The 11,415-nt window shown below is 45.8% G+C and overlaps 1 protein-coding gene across 1 annotated transcript in view; it reads left to right on the top strand.

Moving 5' to 3' along the window:
- Positions 1 to 11,415, top strand: part of LOC106810025 (C-Jun-amino-terminal kinase-interacting protein 3-like) — a 31,365-nt gene that overhangs the window by 5,569 nt on the left and 14,381 nt on the right. Inside the window, exons 2-13 of the mRNA XM_014813274.1 lie at positions 477 to 597; positions 1,020 to 1,090; positions 1,630 to 1,724; positions 2,316 to 2,465; positions 2,655 to 2,755; positions 2,908 to 3,001; positions 3,311 to 3,393; positions 4,379 to 4,414; positions 6,419 to 6,436; positions 7,712 to 7,729; positions 8,331 to 8,388; positions 8,488 to 8,692. Coding sequence (XP_014668760.1) covers positions 477 to 597; positions 1,020 to 1,090; positions 1,630 to 1,724; positions 2,316 to 2,465; positions 2,655 to 2,755; positions 2,908 to 3,001; positions 3,311 to 3,393; positions 4,379 to 4,414; positions 6,419 to 6,436; positions 7,712 to 7,729; positions 8,331 to 8,388; positions 8,488 to 8,692 — 1,050 coding nt within the window. The remainder of the gene's footprint in view (positions 1 to 476; positions 598 to 1,019; positions 1,091 to 1,629; positions 1,725 to 2,315; positions 2,466 to 2,654; positions 2,756 to 2,907; positions 3,002 to 3,310; positions 3,394 to 4,378; positions 4,415 to 6,418; positions 6,437 to 7,711; positions 7,730 to 8,330; positions 8,389 to 8,487; positions 8,693 to 11,415) is intronic.

The following is an 11,415-nucleotide window of genomic DNA, read 5'->3' as shown; positions in this document are numbered from 1 at the left end:
TCCTGTATATATCTGTATATATATATACATTGTCCTGTATATATATATATATCTGACATGCTCCAAAGGTTCAGTTAGCACAGTGCGAATGGACCGGAGATGTAATTGAAGCTGTATTTTTAGTGCACACTATTCAGAAATTACTTCTCAGGAACCGTGTGGTCGTGTGTTTGTGCAACTTGCTGTTTTTCTTAATGACCTGGAAATTCTACACTTTCTAAATATTTTCTTTAAGTGGGTTTCTCTGTGCAATTGGCAACCTGGGCAATGCATGCATGGTCCTAACGAAGTGGTGGAGAAAATAAGTGCACTGTATTGCAGTACATTTTTTAGCCTCGCTGTTTCACTTGAAAGCCGCTATTTCAGCATAAAACCAACGCTGTATGCATTGATCCACATTTTCATGTACGGATGTACGTTCAGCATGTGTGCAAAGCTTTGCACTTACCGCTTTACACTACTTTTTCAACACTCAGAAATACTTTGAAGTCGAAGATGCAATCGAGGAGGAGACGAAGAAGCAGGAGGAGAAGGTGGAGTTGCTTGAATCTTTTGTCCGCATGCTCGAGCTCAAGGGAAAGAACGCGTCGGACCATGGTACGGTTTAAACAAGATAACTTTACTGTGGCTTGTTTATTAACGTAGGGTAGAAACTGGGGGCAGTGGCAGTAGAATTTTCGCAGACAGATGGGAAAGTTGGAGGCCGTGGGAGAAATTAACAGAACTGCATTGGCAGTGATACATTATTTAGCATAAAGAAGGCGACACTATTTAGTAGATGTGTACAGTATGTGTAGGTTTCACGATAAGCAAGTGGGTGGTGTTTGCAGGAGGGCAAAAATATAGATATAGATATGCAATTAGTGCGTAAATCTCTTTGAATGAAGTTCATTACTTTCGTCGATGCATTGTAGCTCGAAACCCCAAAAGAAATTTTAACTGTATAAACGTAAATGCACATCTTCTATACTTGATTTATCTTCCCGCAAGTTTCTCATCGTAATGGTCCATGGTTTCAGTGGCACGGTTGGATGAGAAGGAGGCTGATGCAAAGCGAGAGTATAGCACGCTACATGACAGATACACCGAGGTAAATGTGTGCTGCATATCCCTGCTGTACTTGGACAAATGCTCTACCCTCTCTGCTCAGCCCCATACCCATATCGGCAAAAATATATCATTACTAAGTTGTATGTACATGTAAAAATATTTCACTACTAGGATTGCTATAAAATATGTCACTACTGGGATTGATATAAAAAAATGTCACTACTAGAAATATGAAAAATGTCAATAGTAGGAATGATATGAAAAATGTCATTACTATCAGAGTGATATGAAAATATATAACTATTATGATTGATTTAAAAATATATCACTGTTATGATAGATATAAAAATGACTCACTACTAGGGTTGCTATGTTACAAAAAATACATCAATACGGTGGATTGCTATAAAAATACATTGCTTCTAGGAATGATATAAAACTGTACTCTCTGTTAGAATTTATATGAAGATATGTCACTCCTAGTTCCAAGTGATTTTTTTTTTTTTCACGTCCACGTCGGCATGTGCGTTGTGACGAGTGGCACCGCGTTAACGAATCGTCTCGCGTGAATGCTTGCAGTTGTTTAAGACTCACATGGACTATGTGGAGAGAACAAAGTTGATAATGAGCTCAGAGAGGAACGAGCCGCTGGTTAGTCCGGGAGTGAGAAACAGGTAAATGCTGCGGCAGGGGGGGGTCCATCCATGTCACGTCGTGACGGCGCGCGAGGCGAGAGTGGATCGAAGGGCGATGGTCGTCGTACCACAGCAGCCGCGGGGCCGCGCACGTCGCGAGTACGTTCGTAACGGCGCGACGGTGAAACTCCGGGTGTCCGGTACGTTTCACATGTACTTGTGACGTGATTCGTGTAGCGTGTCGTGCGTTGCTCGTCGTCGCTTGTGCCAAGTGAAGATTGTGTGGGGGGGGGGAGGGGGGAGGTGGCGAAACTCGATCGCACTCGTTTAGCGGGCGCTGCTTCTGTGTGAATGGCTTTCGACATGAAGACACTTGTATCGCGTGTCTGCAGATTTGCTTGCGCTAAGAATGCTGGGTTGAGGCCTTCTATTCTCCGCTGCATGCGACTGTGGTTTCGGTAAGCCCGATAGATGCCTGCCCAACCCGTGAACTCAGTGAGCCCGTGTGAATATCGGTTGCATCCCGCGAGATCGCATGAGCTTACCCCAGTCGATTCCCTCGCCAGCGGCCGAGGAACGGGAGCTTGGGGGCGCTTCATCGTGCCGTGCTTTTGTTTCGTTCTGGTTTAGGCAGCAGGGCTTTAGTTTTGCGCCTAGATCGCCGCAGGTGGCGCCGGCGGTGGGGGTGGTGTTGGTGCACGAGCGCCAGCGCAGCGGGAGCCCGTCCTCGCTGGACCAGGAGTCACTGCGCTCGCCCCGCGGCTACGGCATCAACCTGGAGTAAGTACTGACTGCATGGCTTGCACACACACCCGCACACACACACCCGCACACACACACCCGCATCCACGCGCGCGCATGGCGCCGCGCGTCTGCATGTCGCCATGTCGCTGCTGTGACTCTTCGTCTCGGTGCAGCGCTCGCGCGTGTCGACTCTCGCGGTTAAAGCATGCTACCGTCGGGTTTCAGGTCGGAGATAGAGGGCGCTGGAGACAATCAGAAGAAGGAAATCGCCACCGAGGACAAGTCTCAGCTGACCGATCGGATAGGTCAACACGACATGTCCACAGGTAACCGGCGTTGTCAAAATGCGCCACGGGTGATACTGCACCCGAAACTGACCTTATGATTAGGGACCGACGTGTATTCTGAATGATTAGAGGATGGGAAAAACAATTGGAGATGCTCGTAGTCTACATCCCTGCTGTTGTTATGGTGACAGGTTGGACGGACAGCCTGACGGATACCCTGTCTCCTGATCCGGAAGTGACCATGTTACCCGAGGAGACCCAGCGGCCCGTCTGTAACCCTACAAGGTGCTCTTTCTCCTGTTTCCGATGCTAACGAGCTAACGGTGGAGTCGGTTTAACCCTGGCTCCGCTACACTGCCGCTATGCTTACATATCATCACTCTCTATGATCGATAGCACTGCCATCATACATTCGTCTCTGTGGTGAACTTTCTATCACATATATCTTAGTCTAATATTGTTAGGTTTTGCCAAAAAAATATAAAAAATTCGGGCAAATATATTTGCGCACGAGCTGACCTGGTTCGAGTCATCCGTTTTAATTGTTTTCGAATTTTAATCTCGTGCACGTCGTTAATTCCACGATTTTGTCAGGTGCACGGATTCGTTGTTCTCGGAGCTGAGCTTTCAGGATTCCGACGTGATCGGTCTAGTCGATGAAGGTGCTGACATCACAGGTAAGGTGACGGCTAAGGAGAGTTAGGGGGGGGATAGTGTGAGCATGCATGCGTGGGTCAGCGTGCGAGTGTGCATGTTCGTGGGGGTGTATTTGCGTGCGTGCGTGTGATTTTGCACGTAGGAGCCTATGGGCGTGCGTGTATGTGGGTGTGTGTGTGCGCGCATGCGAGCGTGCGCACGCGCGTGTGTGACCGTGCGTGTATGCTTGTGCGTGTGTGTATGTGTGTGTGTGCACATGCGTGAGTGTGTGTGTGTGAGTGCTTATGGACACATGGAGCTTGTTGCGTCCCCCACACTCAGTCACCTAGAACTACCTGCTGGTCATGACCGATTCATTTAGAACTGGAGCGCAAACACCGTTGAGTGGTATGGGTCGAAATTAAGGAAAAAAACTGCTACTTCTCTATAATATATATATTTTTTGGCCAAAGTTTTTGGTTTACCGGGTGAAATAATTTGGAATGTGAGTAACAGCTATTTATAGCCCGAGGTTTATATATGCTTTTTTGCACTATAGGGTGCCTTCAGCAACGTTAGACACTTATTAGTGAGAAATACTTAGTGAATAGGTGAAAAATCCTCGATGTTTCCCAACTTTTGTACTGGAACAGTACATAATTATTTTCAGTATTACAGTAGAAGGTCGGCATGTCCTGGAAAGTCGATAATTGGTTGAGAGTGTCCCGACTAACTACGCGATGCTTGCATGTTATCGTTGATTGCAACGTGATTAATGAAGGACTGTGACTGCGATAGCTTTAACTAATACAGTTAGACATCGATTATCCGAACGAGACGGGCGGGGAGTTTTTTGTTCAGATACTTTATGTTCGGATAACCGAGGTTTGACTGTAAACGCTAACTGTCGAGATGGCGAGGCTTGTCGTGTGTATTAAGCACGCTAGAGCAGTACGCTACGTGTCGTGGAGTGTGTGGCGTTGTGCGGACGGTAACCTTGCGTGTTTACATGTTGCATGCACGCAGGTTATCCGGTCAACACTGGTGACTACGCATCGTCCGGTAAGTTTACGCGTCTAACCAGCGTCTGCTAGCATGTGGCCATTCACTAACCCTGTATGGCTTCAAGTAGCACACATCTCGCTACTGCATGTTGGAGTGAAGCTCCCGTTTGGTATACCACTCATCTCGCTGTGTTCCCACCCTGTTCAGTCTCCTGTTTGGTGGATGCCCCAAGTAGCCCCCCCCCCCTCAATGTGTTTACCCATGGACACGGTTCTCATAGCATACAGTTAAGGAACGTGCGTGGTGCAGGCGTTGGTTTTTTTGGCGTCGGTTGCTTCATCGTTAGTAGTATGTAGCTCGTGGGAGACGTATTTACGTTTAAACGGGTCAGGGAGAATTAGGGTGTGAGAGTGATAGGGTGGAAGGTACACAGCATGCACCACGCGCACTCTTCGCATTGTGATGACAGGCAATTAGAAACGTTATATAGGAAATTTACGTGACTCGGCTCTTCTCTATATCTTACTTGAGAGCTTCCTGAATGCACGAGGTGTTGCGAACACGGTAGTGTTTACCATTGCCACTATTGAACATATCTTTCTTGATCAATGCTGCGTTGAGTGATTTGAAGGCACATATACGTGACATTTTCATAATTATAGCAAAGGAGTATTAACACAGGATCACCAGTTTCTGTCTCTTTTTCTATTGTCACTATCCTGCATGCTTGCTTGGGTTTTCTTTAGTTTTTCTACTAACGATCTGCGCCTACACTGTGTGCTTACCTAAGTAGTTGTTGTGTGGTTTGCATGTTTTGAGTAACTTCGTCGAAGTCATACGTTCTGTTGATTTTGAAATATACAAAAAAATATCAAACAAAGTTTATTGTGCAATTTAAGTTGACACAATATTAAACCAAGATGAATTTTACAACAACAGTAAAACTTCCCAGTATAATGTATGCACATTGGCCAACCAAAATCTATTGGTCAACTGTAATATATAAGGAAATTTTATGATTGACCAGAAGTGTTAATAAAATTACTTTGTGACGGATGCATTTACTTTTTGGAATTTTGAATGCATGCTTAGTAATTATGAATTAAAAGTAATAACATTTATAACTTGACTGGTGCTGCAATTATTCTTATTTTAATGAAATTTCGGAAATTTCTATGAATTTCTATACTATTTGCATAATTTTAACAATGTACTAGAGTTCTACACACGATATCACACCCTCCTGCACGAATTCTTGGAATATTTATGGAGCAATGTTTCTTTGAAGGCAATTTCTATTTCAATAATATTGGCAACAATAACTTTGTAGATGTAACGTAATTTTTGTGGTAATAAATAAAATAGCTCTGTAAACGTTGCTTAGATGGAGCTATATATATATATTTGTTAGCCAGTGATTTAGAAATGAAAATATTGAGCAATCAATATTCGAAGTACTGCTCTTAACCACTGCTGTTTAGTAATGTTAGTTTTGTTGTAAAATTCGAAGCACGATTTTCAGTAGAGCATGGTTTCGTATTTGTGTGCGTACATGCATGTGCACGTGTATGCGACAATGAACATGACATGTATATGTGAAGAGTGGACTAGTCGGGGCCGGAATTGGGGCACTCTTCTGATATCTATGGCTTTTTTACAGTCTGTCGTTGGCAGCATCTAGGTTAACATGTGTGTAGCGATACACCAACTTATAAAAAGTAAACGTAAAGGCAATATTCGACGTGACTGTTAATTATTAGTGACGGTTAATTCGTCAATCACAGAAAAATGTGACAGAATTGTATGAGCTGAGGACTAAGCAGGATGAGTGACATTCATTGGTTACTCTACCACTTGGAGAAGTACATGTTTATAAATTCCTGCCCTGACTACTGCACAAGCACACATGCGTGTCCACTTCTCACATGCTAGTCTATAGCTCACGCACGGTTTAGTTTGTCGTAGCGATTTCGCGCCGAAGTTTTGTCTGTTTTGCCTTTTTTTTCCGGTGCATGAACTGCCTGCCTGTGCCTGCTTGCCTGCACGCTGAAACCTCTGTAGACAGTGGCGAATCAGATGGTAGGCGCTTATACGGTGTGTTCAATCGCAGGTTGATTCAATCCTCGTGGAAATGGATTGTGGTATTCACGTCCAGTCATGTAAAGATGGCTGCTTGCTAGAGAAGTGCGGGGCCGTGGGCGCAGGCCGTAGTCTGCCTTCACTTTTTGGTGTGGGGGTGGGGGCGATGGGATCAGGACAAGAAAGAAAATGAGTTTGTACAAAAATTTTTACAAATTGATTGTGATTATGTTCTATAATGGCAAGTGGCTGCAGTAAGTAATGCTGCTTATTTTTCAATGTTTGTGGAAATTTCCGGAGGCAGCAGCAGCAGCCACACATGCAAATTCAACTCGTGGTTGGAGAATCACATGCTAACAGAAACTGGGCTAGAATACTTTGCCCCATTTCAATGCAGGTCAATGTATCCACGCCCCTCCTGTAAGTAGGGGAGAATCAGGGGGTCCGCAAGGATAGATGTCTTTTCATGCATGCAGAGATGCCAACCACTACGTTTTATCCGTATTTTATACGAATTTCGTTTGCATTTTGACCACTACGACCAGTTTGCATACAACTACGATTTTTATTACGATCGGAAAAAAATCATTTTGATGATATTTCAAGTGGTTTGTTTCAGTGTTACATTGATATAACATGATTGAAAATAACTACATGTATTTAGCAGCAAATATCAGTGTGAACTTATTGTCATTTTGGGTCCCAGAATGCAGGAAATTGTATCTTGGAATCAAATATTTTCTGGGGGGGCATGTCCCGAACCCCCTAGCATACTCGGGTCACTGCGTGACCCTCGGACTACAGATTTCAGACATCTTCACTACAGTTTGCTCAGAAAAGTGTTGGCATCTCTGTGCATGTCAGTATGACCTTTCTTTAGTAACTAGGAGCGACAATCCATGCCACCAAAGTTATTTTCGTAGCCGTAAAATTTCCGCTAGTGTCGCCACGTGATGCGAGTGCACTTTAAAGACTACGTGAGTATAAGCCGGAGCAGTATAAGCCGGCTATGCAAATTCGTTGGTTAGACAAAACCCCCACCCTAACCCTAACAGACGATAATATAATAGCTTTATTATAATGTGGTGGTGGGTGGGTGAGGGGGGGGGGGTTTAAACCTTGTGCGGTCTGATTAGAGATTGCGTACGCAGTCTTGCTCGGCTGTGCGCTTACTGCATGAACGCTGTATATATATATAAGAGAGAAGCATGTACTAATTGAATGACATCGTTTGTGTTCTATTTGCATGCTTGACATCTCTGGATAAACTGACAGTCAGCGACACATTCTTCGGTAAGGCTCGTTGTAAATGAAAACCAGCGTTGTGTATCGTTTCAATAATTTTTTACGTCCCTCTTCGACGCGTTTGTGGTGATCTGCAGTGTCGGAACGTGTGGGTGATGCTGTACGCGAGTGTCTCTGATCATCTGAGGGTTTAGCATAGTCCATGCAGGGGCGTGTACTCCAGGGGGTCCGGACCCCCCCTGCTCGCGCAGAAAACGCATCTAAGGGGGTCTAATTTCAAAAAAATTCTGGGGGAGGGCCTTTGCGTGCTCGCAAGTTTGGGTTACGGTTAGATCCCCCCCCCCCTGGTACAATTCCTGTACACGCCCTACCATGAGTACTGACAGGTGCTGCGAATGTAGTGTGTGGTGTGTGGCAGCCATGTTGGTATGGAAGTGTCACGACTTCTATACATAGTGCTGATCATTTAAACCAAGTCTGAACATTTATTGAAATGACAACAACTAACCGTGTGCTTAATGTGGGTGAAAAATTGGCATAATTTTAATGTTGTAGAATTGGTTGTTTATTGCGTTGAATAGCTGCAATGTTTGCAGATGAAAAAAATTGGGCGATAAAAATTAACATTTTTGTTGTTGTTATGCTGCAGGTATGAGCAAAGAGGTGGAGAATCTCATTCTAGAAAATACAGAACTACTGGCTACAAAGTAAGCAATCTTATACGCTCGTGTTGGTTCTCATCATGCTAACGCGGCTGAATGTCTCTCTCGCATTGATTGACACTCTCCGCTCTCTCTCGCACGCAGGAACGCGCTCAACATCGTGAAGGACGACCTCATCGCGAAGGTGGATGAGCTGACGAGCGAGCAGGAGATCCTGCGCGAGGAGATCCGCTCGCTGCAGGAGATGAAGGGCCGCCTGCAGGCGCGCGTGCACGAGCTCGAGGCAGAGATGAGGAAGCTGAAGGAGGCCGCCGACAAGAACGCCAAGGGCAACATGGGCGAGGACGAGGTAGGTGGGAGGAGGAGGAGGAGGGAGGAGGAGGGAGGAGGGGGAGGAGGATGGGGAAGAGGTAGGCAGGAGGATGAGGAGGAGGGGGAGGATGGGGAAGAGGTAGGCAGGAGGAGGAGGAGGAGGATGATGGGGAAGAGGTGAGGCAGGAGGGAGTAGGAAGGAGGAGTATGGGGGAAGAGGGTAGCAGGAGGAGAGGAGAGGCGGGAGGCAGGATGGGAAAGAGGTAGGCTCAGGGAGATGCAGGAGGAAAGGAGGGTAGGAGATGGGGAGGTAGGCAGGAGGAGGAGGAGGGAGGGAGGAAGGTAGGCAGGAGAGATGAAGGATGAGGGGGGAGGAGGATGGGGGAAGAAGGTAGGCAGAAGAGGAGGAAGGAGCGAGAAAAGGAGGAGATGGGGAAAGAGTCAGGCAAGGAGGAGGAGGAGGATGATGATGGATGTAGGCAGGAGAGGGGAAGGAGGAGGAGGGGAGGTCTGTAGCAGGTGGAGGACGGCAGGAGAAGAGCGTTAGGGAGGAGAATGTTCAAGGAAGAGACGAGTATGGCAGAGATAGAGCATAGGGAGGCGATGAAGGAGGAAAGGGAAGGCAGATGGAGGAGTAGGAGGGAGAAGGAGGAGGGACAGAGGATGTAGGAGAAATGAGAAGGAAAAGGATAAGGGTGGGAGGAGAGAAATAGTCGAAGGAAAGGAGGAGGTGTGGAGAAGAGTAGAGATAAAGACGAGTGGCTGGAGGAGGAAGGGGAAGGCAGATAGATGAAGTAGGGAGGAGGATGGATGCTGACTGGCGAAGGAAGACGAAGCAAGAGGTAAGAAGAAAGTGGAAGGTGGCATTCTCGATATTAGACCTGCATGTAAATTGGCATGAAGAAAGCTCGCGTGGATCACTGTGTTCACTTTAATTATGTATATGTATTACATGGTTGGCGATGTGTCAATGCTTACTAATTGGCCGATACACTGGCAGACCGGCGAGCTGAAAATTTCATGGCTATCATGATTTTATGCATGCATTGATTGAGCCACGCACATGGTGTGCATAACCTTTTTTTAAAGAATTAATATCCTGTGAATCACGTTATAACGTGACGCAATACGTGCAGGTGATTGATTTGTATATTTGTACCTACCCCTGGTTGCAATTGACTTGTTCCGATCATTATCTTGTCGGGCTACTTATAACAACTAGAGCACGAAAAATTCAAACATATGAATAACTTAAAAATGTTAATAACGAATAAAAATTGATTGTTACCAGCATGGTCTAGTAGGTCTGTGTTTGCTTACATGTGAATACCGGAGCCTATGTGACTTTACTGTACTTCTGTAAGTTTAAATAGGCCAGAGAATCGTCTCTACCTTCTCTGGTCTTTAACTATAGAGTAAGAACAGAGAACGTGTCTACCCTTTTTCTGTGCTTACTATAAGTAAGAACAGAGACGTGTCTACATTTTTCTGTGGCTTACAAGTAAGCTTAGAGCGGGAACGGTGTCTACCTTATCCGGCTGATATTTACTGTAAGTTAGTAGCCAGGGAACGTGTCTATTTACCTGTCTGCTTAACTGAGTTATGTAGCAGGGAACGTTTCCCTACTCTTCCTGTCTTGTTAACTATAGAAGTTAAGAAACAGAGAACCGTGTCTACCTTCCTGTCCTTACTGTATAGTTAAGCCCAGGAATGTGTGCTACCTTTTCGCTGTCCTTACTGTAAGTTAAGACAGAGAACGTTCTACCTTTCCTGTCCTTACTGTAAGTTTTAGAAGGGGCCAGGGAAACGTGGTCTATCCATGTCCTGTCTATGAACTTTCCTGTCCTTACTGTAAGCTTTAGAGCAGGGAACGTGTCTACCAATTTCCTGTCTATACTTTGCCTGTCCTTAACTGTAAGTTTAGAGGCAGAAGGAACGTGTCTACTATTTCCATGTCTATACCTTCCGCTGTCCATTACTGTAAGTTTAAGAACATTTTTTCTGCTGAATAGCCGTCGCGCGAGCGGTCTGCGTCCTGCTGCAGGACGACGTGCCGATGCGCAGCGTAAGCGCTTCACCCGCTCGAATTGGCGCGCTGTGCTCATGGAGCGCAACCAGTACAAGGAAGCGGCTGATGGAGCTGGGCAGGAGGCCGTAGCAGGTGGACGGAAATGATACGCGCCTTCCAAGCTGGACCCGACGCTCGAGACCAAGCGCAAGTCGTCCATCTGGAAGTGTAAGTGCGTCAAGTCGATCGAGTCGAACGAACGAGCCGAGCGAACGTCGAGGATCGAGCTGGTTTATTTGGTAAGCTAGTGAAAGATATTGCAGCTAGTATTCTCTCATGGGTATCTACACTTTCGAGCTTAGTTATACTCTCATGGGTGGTCTCTTTCGGAGCTAGTTCTCTCATGGGTAGTCTCTTTCGAGCTAGTTTGCTCTCATGGGTAGTCCTCTTTCGGAGCTAGTTTCTCCAGAGGTAGGTCTCTTTTGCGGCTAGTTTCTCTCCATGGGATGTCTCTTTCGGAGGTTAGATACTCTCATGGGTAGTCTTCTTCGGAGCTAAGTTTCTCTCAAAGGGTAGTCTGCTTCGGAGAGCTAGTTTTTGTCTCATGGGTATCTCTTTCGGAGCTAGTCTCTTTCTCATGGGTAGTCTCTTTCCGGAAGCTAGTTTCTCTCATTGGGTAGTCTCATTTCGGCAGCTAGTTTCTCTCATGGGTAGTCTCTTTCGAGCTAGTTTCTCTCATTGGGTAGTCTCAT

This window comes from Priapulus caudatus, unplaced genomic scaffold, assembly GCF_000485595.1.
Source record: "Priapulus caudatus unplaced genomic scaffold, Priapulus_caudatus-5.0.1 Scaffold405, whole genome shotgun sequence".
In the NCBI taxonomy this organism is placed as follows: Eukaryota; Metazoa; Priapulida; class Priapulimorpha; order Priapulimorphida; family Priapulidae; genus Priapulus; species Priapulus caudatus.
The sequence above is the reverse complement of the archived record's forward strand: the minus strand, read 5'-3'. Positions and strand labels throughout refer to the sequence as shown.